Raw genomic sequence first — 27,384 nt, 5'->3', positions numbered from 1 at the left:
CCAACGTTTGTATCACAACAACATTTGCATAATTAACTAAATTAACTATGTAGGAGGACCTGTTTCTTTGTTAACCGCTCAACACAGAATAGCCGCATGTGCGCACTCCCTCGGAAATCGCTTGGAGAAAATATCCTTTCTATTTTATTCAGCTATGTTCAATTGGATTCTTCAGTCTATAAAATAATGCCACGGAAATCTAAGCAAATCTTGTTTGCTAAATGAACTAGTGTAGCCCACAGCTATGGCATAGCCAGATCTGGGCCTAACATAAGGACAATTCAGAGTTTGCTATTCTGTTCTTCTGAAATTGACTACATTTTTCTTCATATCATGTTTCTTTAGACCAAAGGTCTGCATCAGTGACTTGCAGGCTATACGTGGAAGCCAAGAGATGCTAAACGTGTTCATTGTAATTAACGGTCAATTACTGTGAGACCGGCAGTTATTTGCTTGACAATCACCAGCTGACAACATTTCATGACCGCCACAACCCTAGTTAGAACTAGTGAATCTTAGATTTTTCTGCATTATGTTTTTCTCTCTCTGATGTGACTTGTGTGAGTTACACTTCAAATGACTGATCAGCAAAACCAAAGAATAACCTAATAATACGACACAGCAGTCGTCTATGAAGCCCTTAAGAGCAGAAGCCATATCTGCAGACAGATTGGTCGAGGTCAATCTGACTATAGATAACAAGCTTACTATAGATAACTAGCTAGACTCTAGCTGCTAGAGTATGTCAGTCATTCACAGAACTGAGCGAAGCTGTTCTTTTCTTATCCCAGATTCTCCCCTTCAATCACTGTCTCGGTTAATCTGAGATGGCCAATCCTGGCCTTGGAGGGTGGGACTCTAGTACATTTCTGAGCAACAGGCCCAAAGTCCTGGCAAGAGCAATATTTAAATATACTTTACTGTCTGTTGTTCACAGAAATGTTTTTGTTGCTCTTTTCATCCTGATTGATGCCAGTAGTGGTTTTATTAACATGTCCTAATATTACCTATGATCAAAGACTGTCAACCATTGATTAGGCTAATTGATTCATGCCATAAGACAGCAAATTTCAAGAACATGCTTTAAATAACCAACAACCAGTACCTTACACTTGGAGCCCCCTAGGAATGTTTTGAGGTTTATCACTTCTTATCGTCTTGTGTTGTTCTGTGTGTGAGAGGTGAAGGTGACAGGTTACAGAGCCATGTTATTGTACCTTGTTCTGCAATCTCAATCTCGCGACGACCAAATTCGGCCTGTTTGATGTTCTTCACACAGAAGTCACTGGTGCCCTTGGAGTTGAGCTGTGTTTTGTCCCGTGGTGAAGTCTCATCGTCAGAGCTGTCTGTGTAGGATGCAGCTGGGAAAGGAGACAGAGAGGGGAAAGTCAGCAAGAAAGGGTCAAGCAATCCATACGTAGCTATGTATGCATGTGTGTGTGTGTGTTTGTGTAGTACCGGAGCTGTAGCTGTCCGTGGATGACTGAGAGATGGATCGAGACAGCGAGCGTCGGCCAGCCTTGGTAGGGAACCTGCTGAACTCCTGCTTGTCTTCCACAAACTGGATTTGCTGAAGGTGCAAAAAAAGGGTACAATTTAGACAAGGGCTGACCCCATTTAGTCTACTGGTCGATTGTTTGGCCGATAGGCTGTTGGTTGACCGAAAGTTCATTAGTCGAGCAGTAGCGAAAAAATTATAATAATTATAATTCATGGTGTACAAGACACCAGTCTGATTCACGCTTGTCTGAGTAGACTAATCCATTGTGGAGGCAGTGGGGATGGCACGTACTACAGCAATTCTATTGTTATATGACGTAAGAACAATAGTGCAACACTAATAAAAATATGATTTTATAACAAATGTGTTTTCTCCTGCGTTGGATAGTCGTCGCTGTCCACGGTTCTGAAACACATCAGTTGAATTGGCGCCTTTTCCTAGACCATGTTGCTATGTGCATGATAGCAAAGTTAAACAGCATATTGGTGTTGAGAACAACACGGCGGAGGCAGCAGAATAAGGAGACAAGAAACAGCCCTTGCCTTACTGCCTAAGAAAAGTGAGGAAACACCAACTTAATTAGGTCTAGAATCAATAGCCGAACTGATAAATGTGCCTGGCTTTATAAATAATCCATATACACAATCTGTCAAAAGTTTTAGAACACCTAATCATTCAAGGGTTTTTCTTTATTTTTTTACATTGTAGAATAGTGAAGAGATCAAAACTATGAAATAACACATATGTAATCACGTAGTAACCAAAGAAGTCTGAAACAAAATCTAAATATATTTTAGATTCTTCAAATAGCCACCCTTTGCCTTGATGACAGCTTTGCACACTCTTGGGATTTTCTTAACCAGCTTCATGAGGTAGTCACCTGGAATGCATTTCAATTAACAGGTATGCATTCTTAAAGTTAATTTGTGGAATTTCTTTCCTTAATGCATTTGAGCCAATCAAATCAGTTTTGTTGTGACATGGTAGGGGTGTTATACAGAAGATAGCCCTATTTGGTAAAAGACCAAGTCCATATTATGGCAAGAACAGCTCGAATAAGCAAAGAGAAATGACAGTCCATCATTACTTTAAGACATGAAGGTCGGTCAATCCGGAACATTTCAAGAACTTTGAAAGTTTCTTCAAGTGCAGTCTCAAAAATCAATCACCACCTTCCGGAGACACCTGAAACCCCACCTCTTTAAGGAATACCTAGGATAGGATAAAGTAATCCTTCTAACCCCCCCCCCCCCTTAAAAGAGTTAGATGCACTATTGTAAAGTGGTTGTTCCACTGGATATCATAAGGTGAATGCACCAATTTGTAAGTCGCTCTGGATAAGAGCGTCTGCTAAATGACTTAAATGTAAAAATGTTTAAAAAAATCATCAAGCGATATGATGAAACTGGCTCTCATGACGACAGCCACAGGAAAGGAAGACCCAGAGTTACCTCTGCTGCAGAGGATAAGTTCATTAGAGTTACTAGCCTCAGAAATTGCAGCCCAAATAATTTCTTCAGAGTTCAAGTAACAGACATCTGAACATCAACTGTTCAGAGCAGACTGCGTGAATCAGGCCTTTATGGCCGAATTGCTGCAAAGAAACCACTACTAAAGGACACCAATAAGAAGAAGAGACTTGCTTGGGCCAAGAAACACAAGCAAATGGACATTAGACCAGTGGAAATCTGTCCTTTGGTCTGGACTCCAAATTGCAGATTTTTGGTTCCAACCGCCATGTCTTTGTGAGACGCGGTGTGGGTGAACAAGATGATGTCCGCATGTGTATTTCCCACCGTAAAGCATGGAAGAGGTGGTGTGATGGTGCTTTGCTGGTGACACTGTCTGTGATATATTTAGAATTCAAGGCACAATTAACAAGCATGGCTACCACAGCATTCTGCAGCGATACGCCATCCCATCTGGTTTGTGCTTAGTGGGACTATAATTTGTTTTTCAACAGGACAATGACCCAACATACCTCCAGGCTGTGAAAGGGCTATTTGACCAAGAAGGAGAGTGATGGAGTGCTGCATCTGGCCTCCACAAATCACCCGACCTCTCCCCTATTGAGATGGTTTGAGATGAGTCGGACCGCAGAGTCAAGGAAAAGCAGCCAACAAGTGCTCAGCATATGTGGGAACTCCATCAAGACTGTTGGAAAAGCTGGTTGAGAGAATGCCAAGAGTATGCAAAGCTGTCATCAAGGCAAAGGGTGGCTATATTTGAATAATCTAAAATATAAACATGTTTAACACTTTTTTGGTTACTACATGATTCCATAGTTTTGATGTCTTCACTATTATTCTACAATGTAGAAAATAGTAAAAATAAAGAAAATCCTTGTTCTAAAACTTTTGACAGGTAGTGTATATCTACAGAAATAAGACAGATACTGTTAATGTTCTGTGGTGGTCGCTGCAGCAGGGAGGAGAGAGAGAGAGACAACGGGTGCTAGTCAGTCATTCGCTGTCATTTTTTTTAACACAGCGCAGAAAGTCTGAGCCAGGCCCGGCACAATCATATCAATTGCGGTCCGACTCCCCCTAGTCATTTTTGTGTCTTAATAATTTCATTAAACAGTGTGCTTAAAGCATCAGACAAGCTCAGTGCATACAGCTGATTTGATTAAAACACATAGGGTGTGTCTATTTATGGAAATATACACATTTTAAAATTGGTCGAAAGAACAGTCAACAAAGATTTTTTTAGTTGGGGACAGCCCTAATTTAAACATCCCCTAACTTCAATTCACTTGAAACCTGGATCAAAAAATGTAAAGATCTGGTCGCAAGAAATCACCCGATACCTATAATAGTGGTTTGTAACTAATTCAAAGCTACAGTATGTGTGATCAGGGCTGTGATGAAACAAACATACTGAGGCATAAGACAAAACATTGAACTGCAACTTGATGAGAGAATTGGTTTTGGCATTTTATTTTTCATGTAAAAGTAGTCTAAAGTCATAAATTATGAATGGATATGTATGCAAGGGGATATATTCACATCAAGCTTTGAGATATCATAAGGACTCTCTGTTCCATTCTAAGAGAACACTTGAATTTTGAATGCCTTCTCAGAAAAACCACTCTGTGTTGTGGTGTTGGAGTTGAATCAGGTATGCGATTGTGGCCTAGAGAGTGTGTAGTATAGCCTAAATACATTGACACACATCAGGATAATACTATCCTGAAATGTTGAGCTTCTATTTTTATTGCAAAATCCAAAATATACTTTTTAGTTGTGTTAACCAACAGACGTCAGTCAAAAGCCATCTTTAGTGAAGTGACAACTTTCACTTTTGCAGAGGCTTGAAATACTGAGCTGTGGTGTGGACAGCATAGAAATAAGAGTTCCACTGAACTGGCAAGGCTATTCCAAGTGCAATTTCCATGGTCTGTCCAGTCGGACAGTATTATGCTTGTCGAGGAACATGATACTGTCCATGAAATATAGACTACTGTACAAATGGTTATGGTCTCAATTGTGATGTCACAGTGTTTTTGTGTTGCAATGGAGCCCAGTTTAAAAACAACAAATCATCTCTCCAATGTACAGAGAACCTCATCTGAAGTCCAGGCCTATTTACAGCTCTCAGAACTAGCTCCCTAGCTCCGTCAACAGCACACATTCTTACAGATTCATGAGAAACACCTGACGTGTTTGAGAGGTTTCATACAAATACAGGTTTTCATACAAATACAGGTAATGTGTCATGAAGTCACGCAACACAACAATGCTAAGACAGGCAGCCACAACAGAGAGAACAGACTCCGTGTTAAAAAGAACAAGGGCTCAAAGTCCAGAGGCACTCTGCCAAAGCATGAGTAGTACAAAGAGATTAAGATTGTTTTCTTGGTTCATGTGTTGTTGTAAAGGTATACAGTATGTGTAAGAGCATTTTATTGTGTGGGATGCAGAGGTAAGTATGTGTCTCTTCTACTACTTGGCATACACAGGTTATGCTCCCTCCATTCCCTATATTTCCTTTAACTGAGGCTCAACTTGAGTCCATGGCAAGACTTAACACACTCATTTTTTCACTGTTTCTCTCTATTCTTCAGTTGGCATATTTTATTCCCCTTTATGCTATGAATAAGAATGAGTGTTTCCATTCCAGACTACAGGCAAGAGGGACTCAGCCTTCCTACTTTCTCTCTATTGCATTCAGTCAATTATCCACTGCATTTGTGTAGAGAACTGGGACAGCACAACAGAAAAATTCAGTCCACGCCCATAATCCTCTTTCAGAAAGCTTGACCTCTATCAACTGCAAACAAACAAAAACATTTCACAGCATATGCTTAGGAGAGATTGTCTCTCTCTACCTTAACCACCATAATTGAGAAAGTCCTCATTAAATGGCTGGCTGCATTGTAACTTTTCTACAATGTGACTTATATCACCTTAAGGGTGTTGAAAGCTCCCAACCTCTCCCAACAATAAACTAAGAAGAACAAAAAAAGGCTCCAAAAATGACACTAAGTTCAAATAATCTTCCTTAGCAAGGTCAGGCTGCAGAGCACAGACAGATGGTTTCTATGGAGCGGTTCTCAGACCATCCTCTCACCCTCTCTGGCCAATCTCACTCACCCTGTGTTTGTGTGCCTGTGCCATGGCTCCCGCTTGCAGCTCCATGCCTCCCACTTGCCGTACAGGTTCCATGTTCATCCCTTACCAGTGCTCAAGCTCTTCTCCTGGTTGTTACGTACAGCGCCTGTTATCCATGGTCTGTCCAGTCGGACAGTATTATGCTTGTCGAGGAACATGATACTGTCCATGAAATATAGACTACTGTACAAATGGTTATGGTCTCAATTGTGATGTCACAGTGTTTTTGTGTTGCAATGGAGCCCAGTTTAAAAACAACAAATCATCTCTCCAATGTACAGAGAACCTCATCTGAAGTCCAGGCCTATTTACAGCTCTCAGAACTAGCTCCCTAAAGGGAAATGTGTCAAAACTACTTCCTGCTCACGTCAACAGCACACATTCTTACAGATTCATGAGAAACACCTGACGTGTTTGAGAGGTTTCATACAAATACAGGTTTTCAAACAAATACAGGTAATGTGTCATGAAGTCACGCAACACAACAATGCTAAGACAGGCTTGAGATAAAACACCTCTTTCAAACTAAAGGTGCTTTAAAAGCATTATACAATCCTATACAATGACATTATGAACAGGGTTTGTTCTCTTAGCAAAAAGGTCCTACAGCTTCTTCGTTCTTTGGTAGCTACCAACGTTTTGAAAACTACAACTGTAATATTTGGATCTCTCATTAGCAGTCTGCAGTAAGCAGATAAGGTCTATGAAGGTATTACGCAACTATAATCCCTTGCATAGCCAATGCCTGCTTTGCTAACCCACTATGTCCTGCGTATGGTTACCGGGGAGGTCTAAACAGAGCCAGAGGTGAATGTGGGTGGGATAATCGCCCCAGTATTTGAAGAATCCAGTGAGAACATAAGCATATTAAACTGGGGCTGGAGGCCAGAGGGGGACACCGGATATGGTGTTAGCATGCCAGTGGGTCTTTACACAGATTGAGGGCAGTGGGACCATAAATTAACCAACTTCACATTTTGCACCAGAACATTCCCCAAACAATTGTGTCTGTATAAAGGCTAAAGCACCAATAGCAAAATGACAAAGCGCAATCATGTGAATCCAATCAATAAAGCTCTATTCAAGGTTAACACTGAGTTGACAATGGTGGAAACTAATTTAAAATGCAGCCTATTTCATAGGTCACTATTCTCAGATCATTGTAGACTTCAGAGACTGAACCACAAGGCATGCACAGAGTCACTGACGCACGCACACATATGCCTACACAGATTCAGATCATCCTCTTGATTGCAGCCCACACATTACTCAGTGTGTCTGACACAAACAGTATAATAGCAAGTATTAATATCTTAGGTTTTGTTTTTGCTGTCTAGTCGAGGCAGGACAAGTGCCAAGTTGGCAGTGTACCAGAGATTCCCGGGGTAGCAACCTATCCCTGGAGGTTGAGTCGGGGTCACACAGTTCTGGTTGAATGTGCATACCTCCACATGCAGGTGAGGACCTGGTTGGGTAGTGACAGGATACAGAGAATCACCAATGGACATGTTTATGTTTGGATTGTATCTACCACTGTCAGCACATTTTGTGCTTGTATCACATTTTATGCCTGCAGGACACTGGTTCCCAAACAAACATACTTTTTAAATATTTTTTTTACAAAGAGCCAGTGATCTCTGCATGCTTTAAATCCACCCAACCAGAGATTTGAGATGAATACCTTGCACATCAGCAGCTATAACTCTATCCTCCTCCCTAAGTCGAGGCAGGGAGGGATGGATTGGGAGGTTTCTCCACAAACTGTCTTTGGAATGCAATTCTTTTCATTCCCGCAAAGTGCACAAGACCAATCCTTTCTTAAATTCAGCCACAACAGAGAGAACAGACTCCGTGTTAAAAAGAACAAGGGCTCAAAGTCCAGAGGCACTCTGCCAAAGCATGAGTAGTACAACGAGATTAAGATTGTTTTCTTGGTTCATGTGTTGTTGTAAAGGTATACAGTATGTGTACGAGCATTTTATTGTGTGGGATGCAGAGGTAAGTATGTGTCTCTTCTACTACTTGGCATACACAGGTTATGCTCCCTCCATTCCCTATATTTCCTTTAACTGAGGCTCAACTTGAGTCCATGGCAAGACTTAACACACTCATTTTTTCACTGTTTCTCTCTATTCTTCAGTTGGCATATTTTATTCCCCTTTATGCTATGAATAAGAATGAGTGTTTCCATTCCAGACTACAGGCAAGAGGGACTCAGCCTTCCTACTTTCTCTCTATTGCATTCAGTCAATTATCCACTGCATTTGTGTAGAGAACTGGGACAGCACAACAGAAAAATTCAGTCCACGCCCATAATCCTCTTTCAGAAAGCTTGACCTCTATCAACTGCAAACAAACAAAAACATTTCACAGCATATGCTTAGGAGAGATTGTCTCTCTCTACCTTAACCACCATAATTGAGAAAGTCCTCATTAAATGGCTGGCTGCATTGTAACTTTTCTACAATGTGACTTATATCACCTTAAGGGTGTTGAAAGCTCCCAACCTCTCCCAACAATAAACTAAGAAGAACAAAAAAAGGCTCCAAAAATGACACTAAGTTCAAATAATCTTCCTTAGCAAGGTCAGGCTGCAGAGCACAGACAGATGGTTTCTATGGAGCGGTTCTCAGACCATCCTCTCACCCTCTCTGGCCAATCTCACTCACCCTGTGTTTGTGTGCCTGTGCCATTGCTCCCGCTTGCAGCTCCATGCCTCCCACTTGCCGTACAGGTTCCATGTTCATCCCTTACCAGTGCTCAAGCTCTTCTCCTGGTTGTTACGTACAGCGCCTGTTATCATGGAAATCTCCACACCAGGAGGGCAAAAGAGGGCCGTGCAATAGCCCCCACCAGCAGCCACCTGACAAATTATCTTCCCTCTCTTTTTTTCTGTGCTTTACTTGAGTTGTTTTCTGCTGTTTGCAGTATCGTCTCGGTCTGGGTGTCTTTCCCTCTCACCGTCTCTCTGCTAATGTTCTATTCCATGGATTTTTCTGCCATTGTAATCCTTGGGCTGGCAGCCTAAGCATTTTTTTTCCTTTTATTTCGGGTCGTTTAAGTCCAAACAGTCTAAAAATATGTATACTTATTTTTTTTGCAATACATTTTCAGGAATGGAATAACTCTTTCAGTGTAAACGTAAAAGGCTAAAAATCAGATTTAAAGTAAGTAAAAACGATAATGGAACTATATATATTTTTTTATAACCAAAGAGAATTGAAAATTCCCCCCAAAATCTATTTAGCCATATTGATTGTATTATGTTTGAGCAAAAAAACACAGCATTAGCCATAGCAAAATGCATAGACTTGCAGGAAACTAGCTTTAAAACTGCAAAATTTTCTCTCAGCTCCATGGCAGAATATGTATACTTGGAGGAAATTAGCTTTAAAACTGCACAAATGTATCTTAGGTCCATGGAGAAAAAGGTAGGTTTGAGGGAAATTGGCTTAATAATGTCTACACTGCCTCTAAAATGTAGCCGCGCCCCTTGCCACACCCATAACCAGAAAAAAACACTAATTTGGGGAGTATCGTGACCCTTTCCATCCAATGTAATCCTGGCAGTGGCTACTTGCTAATAGATAGTTTGAGGTTGATGGCTAATAAAAATGATGTAAAGGGAATGTTTCCATAAGCCTAAAATCACTCCAGTAGATCTGACCAGGCCCACAAATCTGGTCCAGCCTAAAAAATAATTCTGACCTACCTTACCTTATTTACACACTCACACAAACCCCCATGCACCTGCACCCCCCCCCACACACACACACACACACTAAAATGGGGTATAGCATGTAGTGGTACACACCAGAGTATGGGTTTTAGAATGAGCAGTCAGTCACTAGACATTTAATTCCCCACGGCTAATACTAATACCCGCACCTGGCCGCCAAGCCAATGGCCAATAAGTCAGCATGCTCCTCTATGCTACGATGAGGATCAGTAGTGACCTCATTACATTATAAACCATAATAAAAACGCACTGCTGCAGCAAAGGGAGCTTATATTTAAGCACGCTTCACGCTTCCCTGGGTTATATCCATCAATTAGCTTAGCAAGTGTATCAAAACGCCAAAAGTGCTAGGTCGTGAGTATTTCAGCACAAAGTTTGTGATCAATATCACTCGGATATGATGATTCTGAAAGAAAGCTTCTAAGAACAGGCTTCTGAGAACAAGCTTCTAGGTAGGCTAGATAAGGGGAATTAGCATCAGGCAGTGATGAGCTGTATTTAGCCCTCGTCAGTCAGGGGACTTCACTGTGGATGAGCCAAGGTCATCCCCTAGGGTTGCCTTCTGGATTTAGCTCACACTACGTCCTGTCACATTTGATGGACAGGTGTTCCCTTCCACTGAGCAGGGAGTTCACGCTGCCGTCTCCATGATAGATTCCATGACGCCTGCCTGAATTAATCTCCAGACAATTCGTCTGCAGAGTGTTCTGGGAAACAAGCTGATGCTGCACTCACGACTGACTATGTATGTGAACAACACAGATACACAAAAGAAAACCCTCCCCCAAAAGCAAGTAACACGGCTCAGTTGGTATACTTCCCACACCTGTAACTGGATAACACTGACCAGCGTTCCAAGAGGCAGAAACAAATGAGAGCTCAAGACCAAAACCTCTGGTTCTTGAAGGAAATCCTAGATTAACAGAAGACAAATGAAGTTTACATTTACATTTACGTCATTTAGCAGACGCTCTTATCCAGAGCGACTTACAAATTGGAAAGTTCATACATATTCATCCTGGTCCCCCCGTGGGGAATGAACCCACAACCCTGGCGTTGCAAGCGCCATGCTCTACCAACTGAGCCACACGGGACCACAGTATCAACAGTATCAACTCTGGCATGGATGAGTAATAACGTTTCTATGTCGCCAACAGCACAGCACCAACAAGTCACCTGAGGGTAAGAGTCGAGAAGCTAAAGAAGTCACTGGATCAAGAAGAATGTTAAAATAGTGACTTCACCTGTGCACATAAAGTAAAGTAAATCCCAGTTGTTTATAATCTCTCCATTGTTAGTCAATTTAGGCATCCTATCCAATGGTACACCACATGACCAAAAGTATGCTCGTCGAACGTCTCATTCAAAATCATGGGTATTACCATGGAGTTAGCCCCCCCTTTGCTGCTATAACAGCCTCAACTCTTCTGGGAAGGCTTTCCACTAGATGTTGGAGCACTGCTGCAGGGATTTGCTTCCATTCAGCCACAAGAGCATTAGTGAGGTTGGGCACTGATGTTTGGCGATTAGGACGGGCTTGCAGTCGACGTTCCAATTAATCCCAAAGGTGTTCCATGGGGTTGAGGTAAGGGCTCTGTGCAGGCCAGTCAAGTACTTCCACAACTATCTCGACATACCATTTCTGTATGGACCTCAACTTTGGGCACAGGGGCATTGTCATGCTGAAACAGGAAAGGGCCTTCCCCAAACCTTCCCCGGGCGCGAACCAGGGACCCTCTGCACACATCAACAACAGTCACCCACGAAGCATCGTTACCCATCGCTCCACAAAAGCCGCGGCCCTTGCAGAGCAAGGGGAAACCCTACTTCAAGTCTCAGAGCAAGTGACGTAACCGATTGAAACGCTATTAGCGCGTACCCGCTAACTAGCTAGCCATTTCACATCCGTTACACCTAGTCCGAACCACGAAAAACAGCCCTAGACCATTATTCCTCCTCCCAAAAATGTTACAGTTGGCACTATGAATTCGGGCACAGATTTGTCCGTCGGATTGCCAGATGGTGAAGCGTGATTCATCACTCCAGAGAAAGCGTTTCCACTGTTCCAGAGTCCAATGGCGGTAAGCTTTACACCACTCCAGCCGACACGTGGAATTGTGCATGGTGATCTTAGGCTTGTGTGCGGCTGCTCGGCCATGGAAACCCATTTCATGATGGTTCCCGACGAACAGTTCTTGTGCTGACGTTAATCCAGAGGCAGTTTGGAACTCGGTAGTGAGTGTTGCAACCAAGGCCAGACAATTTTTACGTGCTACGAGCTTTAGCACTCGTCGGTCGTTCTTTGAGTTTGTGTGTCCTACCACTTCCCGGCTGAGCCGTTGTTGGTCATAGGTGTTTCCACTTCACAATAAAAGCACTTAGTTGACCGGGGCAGCTCTAGCAGGCAGAAATTTTATGAACTGCCTTGTTGGAAAGGTAGCATTCTAAACTCAGCAACATCCTCTCACTGTCAACTGCGTTTATTTTCAGCAAACTGAACGTGTGTAAATATTTGTATGAACATAACAAGATTCAACAACTGAGACAAACTGAACAAGTTCCACAGACATGTGACTAACAGAAATTGAATAATGTCCCTGAACAAAGGGGGGGTTCAAAATCAAAAGTAACAGTATGTGGTGTGGCCACCAGCTGCATTAAGTACTGCAGGGCATCTCCTCCTCATGCACTGCACAGATTTGCCAGATCTTGCTGTGAGAGGTAACCCCAAACTTCCACCAAGGAACCTGCAAGTTCCCGGACATTTCTGGGGGGGATTGGCCCATCCCTCACCCTCCGATCCAACAGGTCCCAGAGGTGCTCAATGGGATTGAAATCTGGGCTCTTCACTGGCCATGGCAGAAAACTGACATTCCTGCCTTGTAGGAAATCAGCCATACTGCTCGTTCTGTGCGTGGTGGCATTGTCATGCTGGAGGGTCATGTCAGGATGAGCCTGCAGGAAGGGTACCACATGAGGGAGGAGGATGTCTTCCCTGTAATGCACAGCGTTGAGATTGCCTGCAATGACAACAAGCTCAGTCCGATGATGCTGTGACACACCGCCCCAGACCATGACAGACCCTCCACCTCCAAATTGATCCCGCTCCAGAGTACAGGCCTCGGTGTAACGCTCATTCCTTCGACGATAAACGCGAATCCGACCATCACCCCGGGTGAGACAAAACCGCGACTCGTCAGTGAAGAGCACTTTTTGCCAGTCCTGTCTGGTCCAGCAGCAATGGGTTTGTGCCCATAGGCGACGTTGTTGCCGGTGATGTCTGGTGAGGACCTGCCCTACAAGCCCTCAGTCCAGCCTCTCTCAGCCTATTGCGGACAGTCTGAGCACTGATGGAGGGATTGTGCGTTCCTGGTGTAACTCGGGCAGTTGTTGCCATTCTGTACCTGTCGCGCAGGTGTGATGTTTGGATGTACCGATCCTGTGCAGGTGATGTTACACGTGGTCTGCCACTGTGAGGACGGTCAGTTGTCCGTCCCGTCTCCCTGTAGCGCTGTCTTAGATGTCTCACAGTAGGGACATAGCAATTTATTGCCCTGGACACATCTGCAGTCCTCATGCCTCCTTGCAGCATGCATAAGGCACGTTCACGCAGATGAGCAGGGACCCTGGGCATCTTTCTTTTTGTGTTTTTTAGAGTCAGTAGAAAGGACTCTTTAGTGTACTACGTTTTCATAACTGTGATCTTAATTGCCTATCGTCTGTAAGCTGTTAGTGTCTTAGGGACAGTTCCACAGGTGCATGTTCATTAATTGTTTATGGTTAATTGAACAAGCATGGGAAACAGTGTTTAAACCCTTTACAAAGAAGATCTGTGAAGTTATTTGGATTTTTACCAATTATTTTTGTAAGACAGGGTCCTGAATAAGGGACATCTCTTTTTCTGAATTTTATGACGGTGCCACGTTGAAAGTCACTGAGCATTTCAGTGAGGCTATTCTACTGCCAATGTTTGGTCTATGGAGATTGCAATGGCTGTGTGCTCCATTTTATACACCTGTCTGGTACTGCTTGTAGCTGAGCAGAAACCAGAGAAAAATTGGAGCGAGAGCGAAGGCAGAGGCTCTAACATTTTTAAAATCCGCTCCTCGCTCCACTCTGCTTACATCCTCAGGTCAGCGAGGCTGAATTTAAAAGAACATTTTAGAGGCTCCCTCGGTTTGGCAGTGTATAGAAATCTTTGCATTTTTAAGCCAATTTCCTGCACTTATACACCTTTCTTCATGGAGCTGAGAGAAAATGTTGCAGTTTTAAAGCTAACTTCCTGCAATTCAATGCATTGCCATGGCTTATGCTGTGTTCTTTTGCTCAAACATAATAACAAAATCAATACTGCTAAATTAATTGTTTATGGAATTTTCAATTCACCCCGACTGTCTAGCTTTTATTTGTGATTGAGATTTAACAAAGGCTCTATGATTTTAAAATATATACGTCCATGATCTTTTCTACATACTTTATCGTTTCCCCCCCCCCAAAAAAGTTACACTGTTTGGATTTAGGCATCCCGAAAAACGCTTAAGCGGCCCGCCCCAACGATTTCAATGGCAGAATAATCTTTTTCCATTCCTGAATCAGGGATTTCAGGTAGGTTGCATGGTAAGGTCTGACAAATACAAAAATGTATTTTCCCCAATCGTACTACAAAAGGGAGAATCAGCAGCTGTAAGCTTTCATAGTGGATAAGACCACAGACTAGCCAGATTTAGGTGGGAGGAAAAGATGGGAGGAATGGGTTTCGGGGGGGGGATCAGTGACATTTGGTGCGGTAGAGCAGGGAGGGGAACAGACGGGCTGACAAAGTGTCAAGAGTAGTGAGTGGCTTTTAAGAGTAATGTGTGGCTGTATTCTCTTTAAACAAATGCAACATTGGCTCAGTTGTGTTGTATAACTTCCAACTGAACACAAACACAGAGTGAGCTAGAGCTAAAGCACACCCACACACAGCTAAGGTCAGGTCCCAGCATTACTGGTCACCCACAGTTCCTGGTCTGTCTTTCTTTCAGTTCCCTAAAAATGAATATATACACTTTACTGGAATGATAATTTCAAATAGACCAATACATGTAAACGTAACAAAAACTCTCACATTATGTCAGCTGCCCACTCTGAAACTGTATGTCGATTTCTATTGCGCCCGCTCTCTGAAGAGCCCAGAAGGCTTAATTTCCTGCTGGACCAGCGTTGCATAACGCCCACAAAATATGTGTGTGTGGTTTTTTTTGTGAGCGTGCGTATGTGTGTACACATGCATTTGAGTAACATTACACCTCCGGCTTGCGTAATATGACAGGCTGCTCCTGGGAGCTAACGCAGGAGAGAGCTCCAAGCTAATGTTTATTCAGAGGCAGAGAAAATTCTCTCTCTAATGAGATCCAATCCTAATTTTCAGAGTTAATTATTACTGTTTTCAGGAAGATTATTTCTATGACATCCATGCAAAAATGAAAGAGAGAGACCTACACACTGTTGAAAAAGAGGGGAAAAAATCCAAAACTGAGGCTTCAATGCAAAAATATAAAAAGGTAAAACATTTTATTTATGCACTATGAACTTTGCATTTAATCCTTGCATCTGAAACCGACAATATTTTTGTAATAAGGACTTTCAAAAAGCGTTGACGGCCTCCAATCATTTCTATGACATCCGTGCATAAACAAACCTATAAGCCAACAGGTTTTAGTAGCTACTAGGGCACTTTTTGTTAAGTCACTGGTGACACAGGATGTGGCACCTGCTTCTTGGCAGAGCCAGTGACGTTTATAGAGCTGCACAGCGATGTTGCGTAGGTGTTACTAATGTAGCAGATGTTACAGCAGAGCCTGAGTTGGAGAACCCAAAAACAATCCTATTAGTTCCTGACCGGTGAGAGGGAGGACTATTTCCAGTTTCTCAGCGTGTCTCCCCCACAGTACACTCTCACATAACGGAGTCGTGAATTACAACCCCTAAGCTTTATTGCAGGGATCGTGAAGGCTCTCTTAAGAATTGGCATTAATTGCAGTGCATGTAGTTCCCTTTTTGATAGACTTGCAGACACAGTTTGCTTATAGGCAAACCGAACGAGTGTGCTCACATACTCCCTTAAAAGACCTTCGCTTGAAAAATAAGAAAATCACGCCCCTTCACGGATGAAGGGGCGTAGACTTCGGCTGGTCTCGGGAAAAAATAGAGTGTGCCCGAACTGCCGAAAAAACCCTTACCGAAGGGACAAAAAGTCATCATTATATATGCACAAACTCTACCCAACTGTTTCGGCTGGGAAGCATGCGGACGCCTTTAATACCACCTTATCATGTTGTTTCAAGAAGACAGCAGACTGGTTTTCAAAATTCCAAAGGCCAACTTCCTCCTTCCTTGATGGTTTGAGAGAATGAACATTGAGAAAACTCATGTCATCAGGCATCGAAATTCCCGGCAGCATCGACAGCCATGGCCCCCTTGTGTGGCTGTAATCCATGCCGGATGGCCAAAGTTGCCGTTGTGCCCTTGGGCTGAATATATTCATCATAATTCCCTTCTCCCGGCTGCCAATCGCCCTGCACCAAAGCACCTCTCACTCACATGGTTCTCTCAGATATCTCAACTCTTATTAGGCAATGCCTGTCATGCAATCGGGTCCTTCTCACAGGCCTCACAGCTCCAAAGTAGGCTACTAGGGAAGACGGACACCTTGGGGATGCAACGGCGGTCGTCCTTCTTATTGAATTCTCAGGCGCATATTGAAGATGTTAGAAGAACTGTTCACATTTACTTAGTCAGCTAACGAGATGAGTAATGAACAGAAAACGCACTAGCCTATGTCAATCTACTATCCCCGTAGTACAGAAGTTGACCAGAAGAAATACTTCCGGCGCCGACCAAGATGGCCGCCTCGCTTCGCGTTCCTTGGAAAATATGCAGTATTTTGTTTTTTTATGTGTTATTCCTTACATTGGTACCCCAGGTAATCTTAGGTTTCATTACATACAGTCGGGAGGAACTACTGAATATAAGAGCAACGTCAACTCACCATCGTTCCAACCAGGAATATGACTTTCCCGAAACGGATCCAGTGTTTTGCCTTCCACCCAATACAATGGATCTGATCCCAGCCGGCGACCCTATGCGACGCCGAAAAAGGGGCAAACGTAGCGGTCTCCTGGTCAGGCTTCGGAGACGGGCACATCGCGCTCCACTCCCTAGCATACTACTCGCCAATGTCCAGTCTCTTGACAATAAGGTTGATGAAATCCGAGCACGGGTAACATTCCAGAGGGACATCAGAGATTGTAACGTTCTCTGCTTCACGGAAACATGGCTAACTCAAGAGACGCTAACGGAGTCGGTGCAGCCAGCTGGTTTCTTCACGCATCGCGCCGACAGAAACATACATCTTTCTGGTAAGAAGAGGGGCGGGGGGGTATGCCTTATGATTAACGAGACGTGGTCATAACAACATACAGGAACTCAAGTCATTCTGTTCACCTGATCTAGAACTCCTCACAATCAAATGTCGACCGCATTATCTACCAAGGGAATTCTCTTCGATTATAATCACAGCCGTATATATTCCCCCCCAAGCAGACACAACGATGGCCCTGAACAAACTTTATCTGACTCTTTGTAAACTGGAAACCACACACCCTGAGGCTGCATTCATCGTAGCTGGGGATTTTAACAAGGCCAATCTGAAAACAAAACTCCCTAAATTCTATCAGCATATCGATTGTGCTACCAGGGCTGGTAAAACCTTGGATCACTGCTACACTAACTTCCGCGACGCATATAAGGCCCTCCCCCGCCCTCCTTTCGGAAAAGCCGACCACGACTCCATTTTGTTGCTTCCAGCCTACAAACAGAAACTAAAACAACAAGCTCCCTCGCTCAGGTCTGTTCAACGCTGGTCCGACCAATCTGATTCCACGCTTCAAGACTGCTTCGATCACGCGGATTGGAATATGTTCCGCATTGCGTCCAACAACAACATTGACGAATATGCTGATTCGGTGAGCGAGTTCATTAGAAAGTGCATTGACGATGTCGTACCCACAGCAACGATTAAAACATTCCCAAACCAGAAACCGTGGATTGACGGCAGCATTCGCGTGAAACTGAAAGCGCGAACCACTGCTTTTAACCAGAGCAAGGTGACCGGAAACATGACGAAAACAAACAGTGTAGCTATTCTCTCCGCAAGGCAATCAAACTAGCTAAGTCCCAGTACAGAGACAAAATTGAGTCGCAATTCAACAGCTCAGACACAAGAGGTATGTGGCAGGGTCTACAGTCAATCACGGATTACAAAAAGAAAACCAGCCCCGTCGCGGACCAGGATGTCTTGCTCCCAGACAGGCTTAATAACTTTTTTGCTCGCTTTGAGGACAATACAGTGCCACTGACACGGCCCGCTACCAAAACCTGCGGGCTCTCCTTCACTGCAGCCGAGGTGAGTAAAACATTTAAACGTGTTAACCCTCGCAAGGCTGCAGGCCCAGACGGCATTCCCAGCCGCGTCCTCAGAGCATGCGCAGACCAGCTGGCTGGTGTGTTTACGGACATATTCAATCAATCCTTATCCCAGTCTGCTGTTCCCACATGCTTCAAGAGGGCAACCATTGTTCCTGTTCCCAAGAAAGCTAAGGTAACTGAGCTAAACGACTACCGCCCCGTAGCACTCACTTCCGTCATCATGAAGTGATTTGAGAGACTAGTCAAGGACCATATCACCTCCACCCTACCGGACACCCTAGACCCACTCCAATTTGCTTACCGACCCAATAGGTCCACAGACGACGCAATCGCAACCACACTGCACACTGCCCTAACCCATCTGGACAAGAGGAATACCTATGTGAGAATGCTGTTCATCGACTACAGCTCTGCATTTAACACCATAGTACCCTCCAAACTCGTCATCAAGCTCGAGACCCTGGGTCTCGACCCCGCCCTGTGCAACTGGGTCCTGGACTTCCTGACGGGCCGCCCCCAGGTGGTGAGGGTAGGTAACAACATCTCCACCCCGCTGATCCTCAACACTGGGGCCCCACAAGGGTGCGTTCTGAGCCCTCTCCTGTACTCCCTGTTCACCCACGACTGCGTGGCCATGCACGCCTCCAACTCAATCATCAAGTTTGCGGACGACACTACAGTGGTAGGCTTGATTACCAACAACGACGAGACGGCCTACAGGGAGGAGGTGAGGGCCCTCGGAGTGTGGTGTCAGGAAAATAACCTCACACTCAACGTCAACAAAACAAAGGAGATGATTGTGGACTTCAGGAAACAGCAGAGGGAGCACCCCCCTATCCACATCGACGGGTCAGTAGTGGAGAAGGTGGAAAGTTTTAAGTTCCTCGGTGTACACATCACGGACAAACTGAATTGGTCCACCCACACAGACAGCGTTGTGAAGAAGGCGCAGCAGCGCCTCTTCAACCTCAGGAGGCTGAAGAAATTCGGCTTGTCACCAAAAGCACTCACAAACTTCTACAGATGCACAATCGAGAGCATCCTGTCGGGCTGTATCAACGCCTGGTACGGCAACTGCTCCGCCCACAACCGTAAGGCTCTCCAGAGGGTAGTGAGGTCTGCACAACGCATCACCGGGGGCAAACTACCTGCCCTCCAGGACACCTACACCACCCGATGTCACAGGAAGGCCATAAAGATCATCAAGGACAACAACCACCCAAGCCACTGCCTGTTCACCCCGCTATCATCCAGAAGGCGAGGTCAGTACAGGTGCATCAAAGCAGGGACCGAGAGACTGAAAAACAGCTTCTATCTCAAGGCCATCAGACTGTTAAACAGCCACCACTAACATTTAGCGGCCGCTGCCAACATACTGACTCGACTCCAGCCACTTTAATAATGGGAATTGATGGAAATTATGTAAAAATGTACCACTAGCCACTTTAAACAATGCCACTTAATATAATGTTTACATACCCTACATTACTCATCTCATATGTATATACTGTACTCTATACCATCTACTGCATCTTGCCTATGCCGTTCTGTACCATCACTCATTCATATATCTTTATGTACATATTCTTTATCCCTTTACACTTGTGTGTATAAGGCAGTAGTTGTGGAATTGTTAGGTTAGATTACTTGTTGGTTATTACTGCATTGTCGGAACTAGAAGCACAAGCATTTCGCTACACTCGCATTAACATCTGCTAACCATGTGTATGTGACAAATAAAATTTGATTTGATTTGACCTATTAGATTGGTCAGCTTGTCGTTCTGTGCGAGAAACACATATTTCAGACTGTTGTGGGATGATAGATCCAAAATTATTACAACCACTGAACATCAAAAGAAAACTTAAAAGCAATGAGGTGTTTAGCTTAAAATGTTAAACTATTAGGCTATTTCTTCACATTATAAGCACAGCAATACGCACACGGCAGTAGGCTATAAGCGCAAATGTTCCAAAATGAAATTAGCAGGAAAACACTGTTCTCCAAAGCACACAACAAATGAGAGCGGTTTCATGACAGATATGAAAATAAGCTTTTGAAATTTAGAAAGAGGGACGATCTAAAGCAACAACTAGCACGGTTGTTAACACTTTAGACCCCAATAGAATTCTAGAATGCTGCTGTAGATTACTGAGAATTTTCAAGATAAAGCTCTTTTTCTCACACATGACAATTACAAGTTAACTTAGGTTTTAAAGAGCACAACATTTTCTTTAATGACACCTCATTCAGGTCAACAGGAATAACAGTCCTTTATTCTTCCATTGTGTACACACTATCAAAAAACGATTAACACTTAACACATTTTCTTTGTCAATGACTAAATTACTCGAAAATGTGAACAGAGGACAATAATCAGAAAGTATTTCAAAACCCACACAAGTAGGCTATTTGATTGACAACGATTCTTACTTCTGTAAAAATATACTGAACAAAAATATAAACAAACATGTAAGGTGTTGGTCCCATGTGCTGAAATAGAAGATCCCAGAAATTTTCCAGGCGCATGAAAAGGTTCTTTCTCTCAAAGTTTGAGCACAAATTTGTTTACAACCTTGTTAGCGAGCATTTCTCCTTTGCCAAGATAATCCATCACCCTGACAGGTGTGGCATATCAAGAGGCTGATTAAACAGCATGATCATTACACATGTGCACCTTGAGCTGGGGACAATGAAAAGGCCACTAAAATGTGCAGTTGTGTCACACAAAACAATGCCAGACGTCTCAAATTGTGGGAGTGTGCAAACGGCATGCTGACTGCAGGAATGTCCACCAGAGCTGTTGCCAGAGAATTGAATGTTCATTTCTCTACCATAAGCCGTCTTCAACGTAGTTTTAGAGAATTTGGCAGTACATCCAACCGGCCTCACAACCGCAGCCCCGTGCACCCACGCCAACCCAGGACCTCCACATCCGGCTTCTTCACCTGCGGGATCGTCTGAGACCAACCACCAAGACATCTGATGAAACTGAAGAGTATTTCTGTCTGTAGTAAAGCTTTTTTGTGGGGAAAAACGAATTCTGATTGGCTGGGCCTTGCTCCCAAGTGGGTGGGCCTATGCCCTCCCAGGACCACACATAGCTACGCCCCTGCCTAGTCATGTGAAATCCATAGATTAGGGGCCCAATGAATTTATTTAAAATGACTGATTTCCTTATATGAACTGTAACTCAGTAAAATCATTGAAAATGTTGCATTTTGCAATTATATTTTTAATTCAGTAGAAAAATGCAAACAACTATTCAAAGACCATTTCAAAATGTAGATAACCTCTCTCAATAAGATTTAGCACAGATTAGGCCTGACACAAAATGTTGAAATAGTAGCCTACTTTGACAACAATTCAGTGAATGCAACAAGTATTAGATAGAGAATGGCTGAAGAATTGCAACATTTACCTGGCGCTAACTTTGCAAATAACACTGTTGGGTGATTTGCAAAGTCATAGTCAATCGATCAATAATACTCTTAGCAAAAAAAATTTATCTTTAATATATTATCTTTAGGAACTATAAGAATAGAAAGGTTCAGAACTTTTGTGAAACATCACAGCTGAAAAATATATGGCAAATAGAAATCAAAACTGGATGGTGTTCAGCGATAGATGGGAGAGGTTGTGTGGAGCTGAAGAGTAAGACAAAAAATAAGATAACTAATGTAAAATATACTGTCTGTAAAATGTATATACAGTGCATTCAGAAAGTATTCAGACCCCTTGGCTTTTTTCACGTTGTTACGTTACAGCCTTATTCTAAAATGAATCAAAAAATAGTTCCCCCCTTCAATCTACACACAATACCCCACAATGACAAAGCAAAAACGGATTAAGAAATGTTTGCAAATTTACATACATTTTTAAAAATATCACATTTACATGAGTATTCAGACCATTTACTCAGTACTTTGTGGACACACCTTTGGCAGTGATTACAGACTCCAGTCTTCTTGGGTATGATGCTACAAGCTTGGCACACCTGTATTTGTGGAGTTTCTCCCATTCTTCTCTCAAGCTCTGTCAGGTCGGATGGGGAGCGTCGCTGCACAGCTATTTTCAGGTCTCTCCAGAGATGTTCGCTCGGGTTCAAGTCCGGCCTCTGGCTGGGCCACTCAAGGACATTCAGAGACTTGTCCCGAAGCCACTCCTGCATCGTCTTGGCTGTGTGCTTAGGGTCATTGTCATGTTGGAAGGTGAACCTTCGCCACAGTCTGATGACATGAGCACTCCAGAGCAGGTTTTCATCAAGGATCTCTCTGTACTTTGCTCCGTTCATCTTTCCCACGATCCTGACTAGTCTCCCAGTCCATGCCACTTAAAAACATCCCCAGAGCATGATGCTGCCACCACCATGCTTCACCGTAGGGATGGTGCGAGGTTTCCTCCAGACACAACGCTTGGCATTCAGGCCAAAGAGTTCAATCTGGTTTTCATCAGACCAGAGAATCTTGTTTCTAATGGTCTGAGAGTCCTTTAGGTGCCTTTTGGCAAACCCCAAGAGGGCTGTTATGTGCCTTTTATTGAGGAATGGCTTATGTCTGGTCACTCTACCATAAAGGCCTGATTGGTGGAGTGCTGCAGAGATGGTTGTCCTTCTGGAAGGTTCTCCCATCTCCACAGAGGAACTCTGACAGAGCTCCAGAGTGACCATTCGCTTGATCACCTCCCTGACCAAGGCCCTTCTCCCCCCGATTGCTCAGTTTGGCCGGGCGGCCAGCTCTAGGAAGAGTCTTGGTGGTTCCAAACTTCTTTCATTTAAGAAGGGAGGCCACTGTGTTCTTGGGGACCTTCAATGCTGCAGAAAGGGTCTGAATACTTATGTAAATAAGGAATGTTTTTTAATTTTTTATACATTTCCAAAGATGTGTCATTATGGGGTATTGTGTGTTGTGTGTAGATTGCTGAGGATTTTTTAAGGCCATTTTAGAATACGGCTGTAATGTAACAAAATGTGGAAAAAGTCAAAGGGTCTGAATACTTTCTGAAGGCAAAGTATAAAACACATACACGCAATAACTGTTCAGTGTCAATAAAAGATTTGTAGGACAAATTCATATCTCACACTGTCATTTTTGTGTTTGCATTTAGTCTACAACATGTCATGGAACTTCTGGAAGAAGCAAGGCCCCATCCTGCAAAGTTGCACAGAATACAGAGCACCCAAATGAGGTTTCTACCCATCTCCCACTCTTTGCCCTGCGTCCACTCCGGATGCACACCACACCCTCCCTTGCGCCCTTCAAACTTAATCTGCTTTCAAATGACGTACAACTCAGTCCACATGCCCTGGTGCCACACTCTTGGTTCCCCTCTTCCTGCCACTGTAGCCATATCACAAAGGTTCACATTTAAAAATGACCAGCGCCTGTGGTTTCTGGGAAAAGGACTTTGCAGGGCCCCCCACACAATGTATGCATTTATGATGGCAATGTTGAGCATCCCCCAAAACACATACTTCAACCATTTTCTGCCTGTGTACACAACATTGTAATAGCTCCTCAGTGAGTCTAGATGATCAACCCCACCCATTTTCTTGTTGGAACCATTACAAGCTCCGGAACAGATATACAGTTGAAGTCGGAATTTTATATACAGGTTGGAGTCAATAGTTTTTCAAACACTCCACAAATTTCTTGTTAACAAACTATAGTTTTGGCAAGTCGGTTAGGACATCTACTTTGTGCATGACAAGTAATTTTTCCAAAAATTGTTTACAGACATATTATTTCACTTAGAATTCACTGTATCACAATTCAAGTGGGTCAGAAGTTTACATATACTAAGTTGACTGTGCCTTTAAACAGCTTGGAAAATAAGAGAAAATTATGTCCTGGCTTGTAGACCTCCACAAGTCTGGTTCATCCTTGGGAGCAATTTCCAAATGCCTGAAGGTACCACCTTCATCTGTACAAACAATAGTACGCAAGTATAAACACCATGGGACCACGCAGCCTTCATACCGCTCAGGAAGGAGACGCGTTGTCTCCTAGAGATGAACGTACTTTGGTGCGAAAAGTGCAAATCAATCCCAGAGCAACAGCAAAGGACCTTGTGAAGATTCTGGAGGAAACAGGTACAAAAGTATCTATATCCACAGTAAAACGAGTCCGATATCGACATGACCTGAAAGGCCGCTCAGCAAGGAAGAAGCTACTGCACCAAACCCGCATAAAAAAGCCAGACTACTTTTTGGAGAAATGTTCTCTGGTCTGATGAAACAAAAATAGAACTGTTTGGCCATAATGACCATCGTTATGTTTGGAGGAAAAGGGGGGAGGCTTGCATGCCTAAAAACACCATCCCAACCGTGAAGCACCACCACAACAGCATCATGTTGTGGGGGTGCTTTGCTGTAGGAGGGACTGGTGCACTTCACAAAATAGATAGAATCATGAGAAAGGAAAATTGTGTATATATTGAAGCAACATCTCAAAACATCAGTCAGGAAGTTAAAGCTTGGTCGCAAATGGGTCCTCCAAATGAACTATGACCCCAAGCATCAAATCAAATTTTATTTGTCACATACACATGGTTAGCAGATGTTAATGCGAGTGTAGCGAAATGCTTGTGCTTCTAGTTCCGACCATGCAGTAATATCTAACAAGTAATCTAACAATTTCACAACAACTACCTTATACACACAAGTTTAAACGAATGAATAAGAATATGTACATATAAATATATGGATGAGCGATGGCCGAACGTCATAGGCAAGATGCAGTAGATGGTATAGAGTACAGTATATACATATGAGATGAGTAATGTAGGGTATGTAAACATTATATAAAGTGGCATTGTTTAAAGTGGCTAGTGATACATTTATTACATTCAATTTTTATTCGTAAAGTGGCTAGAGATGAGTCAGTATGTTGGCAGCAGCCTCTCAATGTTAGTGATGGCTGTTTAACAGTCTGCTGGCCTTGAGATAGAAGCTGTTTTTCCAGTCTCTCGGTCCCCGCTTTGATGCACCTGTACTGACCTCGCCTTCTAGATGATAGCGGGGTGAACAGGCAGTGGCTCGGGTGGTTGTTGTCCTTGATGATCTTTTTGGCCTTCCTGTGACATCGGGTGGTGTAGGTGTCCTGGAGGGCAGGTAGTTTGCCCCCGGTGATGCGTTGTGCAGACCTCACTACCCTCTGGAGAGCCTTGCGGTTGTGGGCGGAGCAGTTGCCGTACCAGGCAGTGATACAGCCCGATAGGATGCTCTCGATTGTGCATCTGTAAAAGTTGAGTGTTTTGGTGACAAGCCAACTTGAGGCTGAAGAGTCACCACGCTGTCTGTGTGGGTGGACCATTTCAGTTTGTCCGTGATGTGTACGCCGAGGAACTTAAAATGTCCACCTTCTCCACTACTGTCCCGTCGATGTGGATAGGGGGCTGCTCCCTCTGCTGTTTCCTGAAGTCCACGATCATCTCCTTTGTTTTGTTGACATTGAGTGCGAGGTTATTTTCCTGCCACCACACTCAGAGGGCCCTCACCTCCTCCCTGTAGGCCGTCTCGTCGTTGTTGGTAATCAAGCCTACCACTGTAGTGTCTTCTGCAAACTCGATGATTGAGTTGGAGGTGTGCATGGCCACGCAGTCATAGGTGAACAGGGAGTACAGGAGAGGGCTGAGAACACACCCTTGTGGGGCCCCAGTGTTGAGGATCAGCGGGGTGGAGATGTTGTTTCCTACCCTCACCACCTGGGGGCGACCCGTCAGGAAGTCCAGGACCCAGATGCACAGGGCGGAGTCGAGACCCAGGGTCCCAGGGTCTCGAGCTTAATGACGAGTTTGGAGGGTACTATGGTGTTAAATGCTGAGCAGTAGTCGATGAACAGCATTCTTACATAGGTATTCCTCTTGTCCAGATGGGTTAGGGCAGTGTGCAGTGTGATTGCGATTGCATACTTCCAAAGTTTTGGCAAAATGGCTTAAGGACAACAAAGTCAAGGTATTGGAGTAGCCATCACAAAGCCCTGACCTCAATCCCATAGAAGATTTGTGGGCAGAACTGAAAAAGCGTGTGCGAGCAAGGAGGCCTACAAACCTGACTCCGTTACACCAGCTCTGTCAGGAGGAATGGGCCAAAATTCACCCAACTTATTGTGGGAAGCTTGTGGAAGGCTACCCAAAACATTTGACCCAAGTTAAACAATTTAAAGGCAATGCTACCAAATACTAATTGAGTGCATGTAAACTTCTGACCCACTGGGAATGTGACGAAAGTAATAAAAGCTTAAATAAATAATTCTCTCTATTATTCTGACATTTCACATTCTTAAAATAAAGTGGTGATCCTAACTGACCTAAAACAGGGAATATTTACTAGGATTAAATGTCAGGAATTGTGAAAAACTGAGTTAAAATGTATTTGGCTAAGCTGTATGTAAACTTCCGACTTCAACTGTAAGTTCCTACCACTTAAAAACAACTACAAAACCCCTGCCACTGTCACTTTAGTCCCAGGCTGTGTGGTACAAGGGTGAATGGTGAGACTTGGGGCAGACACACTCCATGGAAACATGGCTCCCCTCTCAGGTTTACTCTCTCTCTCTCCCCCTCTCTCGCCACTCTCCTCTCACTCCACTATCCCTCCAATCATCTCGAACTCCTCTTCCTCCCTGCCTTTTGCTGCTGAGCCCTGACTCTCCTATTTCCCTGGCCTAGAGGAACAGAGTACCAGAGGGGGAGGAGAGGAGCAACAAATAGGACACAACAGTTTCCAAATGAATTGTGTCGGTAGAAACAGGACAAAACAAGCAACTTGTTAGCTGGCTATGTAAACAAATATCCAACTCATCATATGAGGTCCACCGCGCAGGCATCTTCCCTAAAACAACAACTAAGCTGTCAAATCACAGGAAACGAGACAATGAATATCTGCACCTGTCAAACATGACAATCCACAACCTAAGCCCAACAGATAAACACAAAATTACTCTAGCCTTCATTTCGGTGGATAGTTAGCTGGTTGTCTGTATGGCTAGCTAGTGAAAGTGACAGCGGAACTTGATGCTTCGTGAGGGCAGCTCAAATTTACTGCTACACACAACTTTTCT

The 27,384-nt window shown here is 43.7% G+C and overlaps 1 protein-coding gene across 1 annotated transcript in view; it reads right to left on the bottom strand.

Annotated features, from left to right (window-relative positions):
* Nucleotides 1-27,384, bottom strand: part of LOC120065170 (S-adenosylhomocysteine hydrolase-like protein 1) — a 62,185-nt gene that overhangs the window by 19,375 nt on the left and 15,426 nt on the right. Inside the window, exons 2-3 of the mRNA XM_039015949.1 lie at nucleotides 1,459-1,570; nucleotides 1,218-1,361 (exon numbers count right to left, since the gene is read on the bottom strand). Of these exons, the coding sequence (XP_038871877.1) occupies nucleotides 1,218-1,361; nucleotides 1,459-1,570 (256 nt within the window). The remainder of the gene's footprint in view (nucleotides 1-1,217; nucleotides 1,362-1,458; nucleotides 1,571-27,384) is intronic.

Source organism: Salvelinus namaycush, chromosome 20 (assembly GCF_016432855.1).
Source record: "Salvelinus namaycush isolate Seneca chromosome 20, SaNama_1.0, whole genome shotgun sequence".
NCBI lineage: Eukaryota > Metazoa > Chordata > Actinopteri > Salmoniformes > Salmonidae > Salvelinus > Salvelinus namaycush.
Note: the sequence above shows the minus strand (reverse complement) of the source record. Positions and strands in the feature narration are given on the sequence as shown.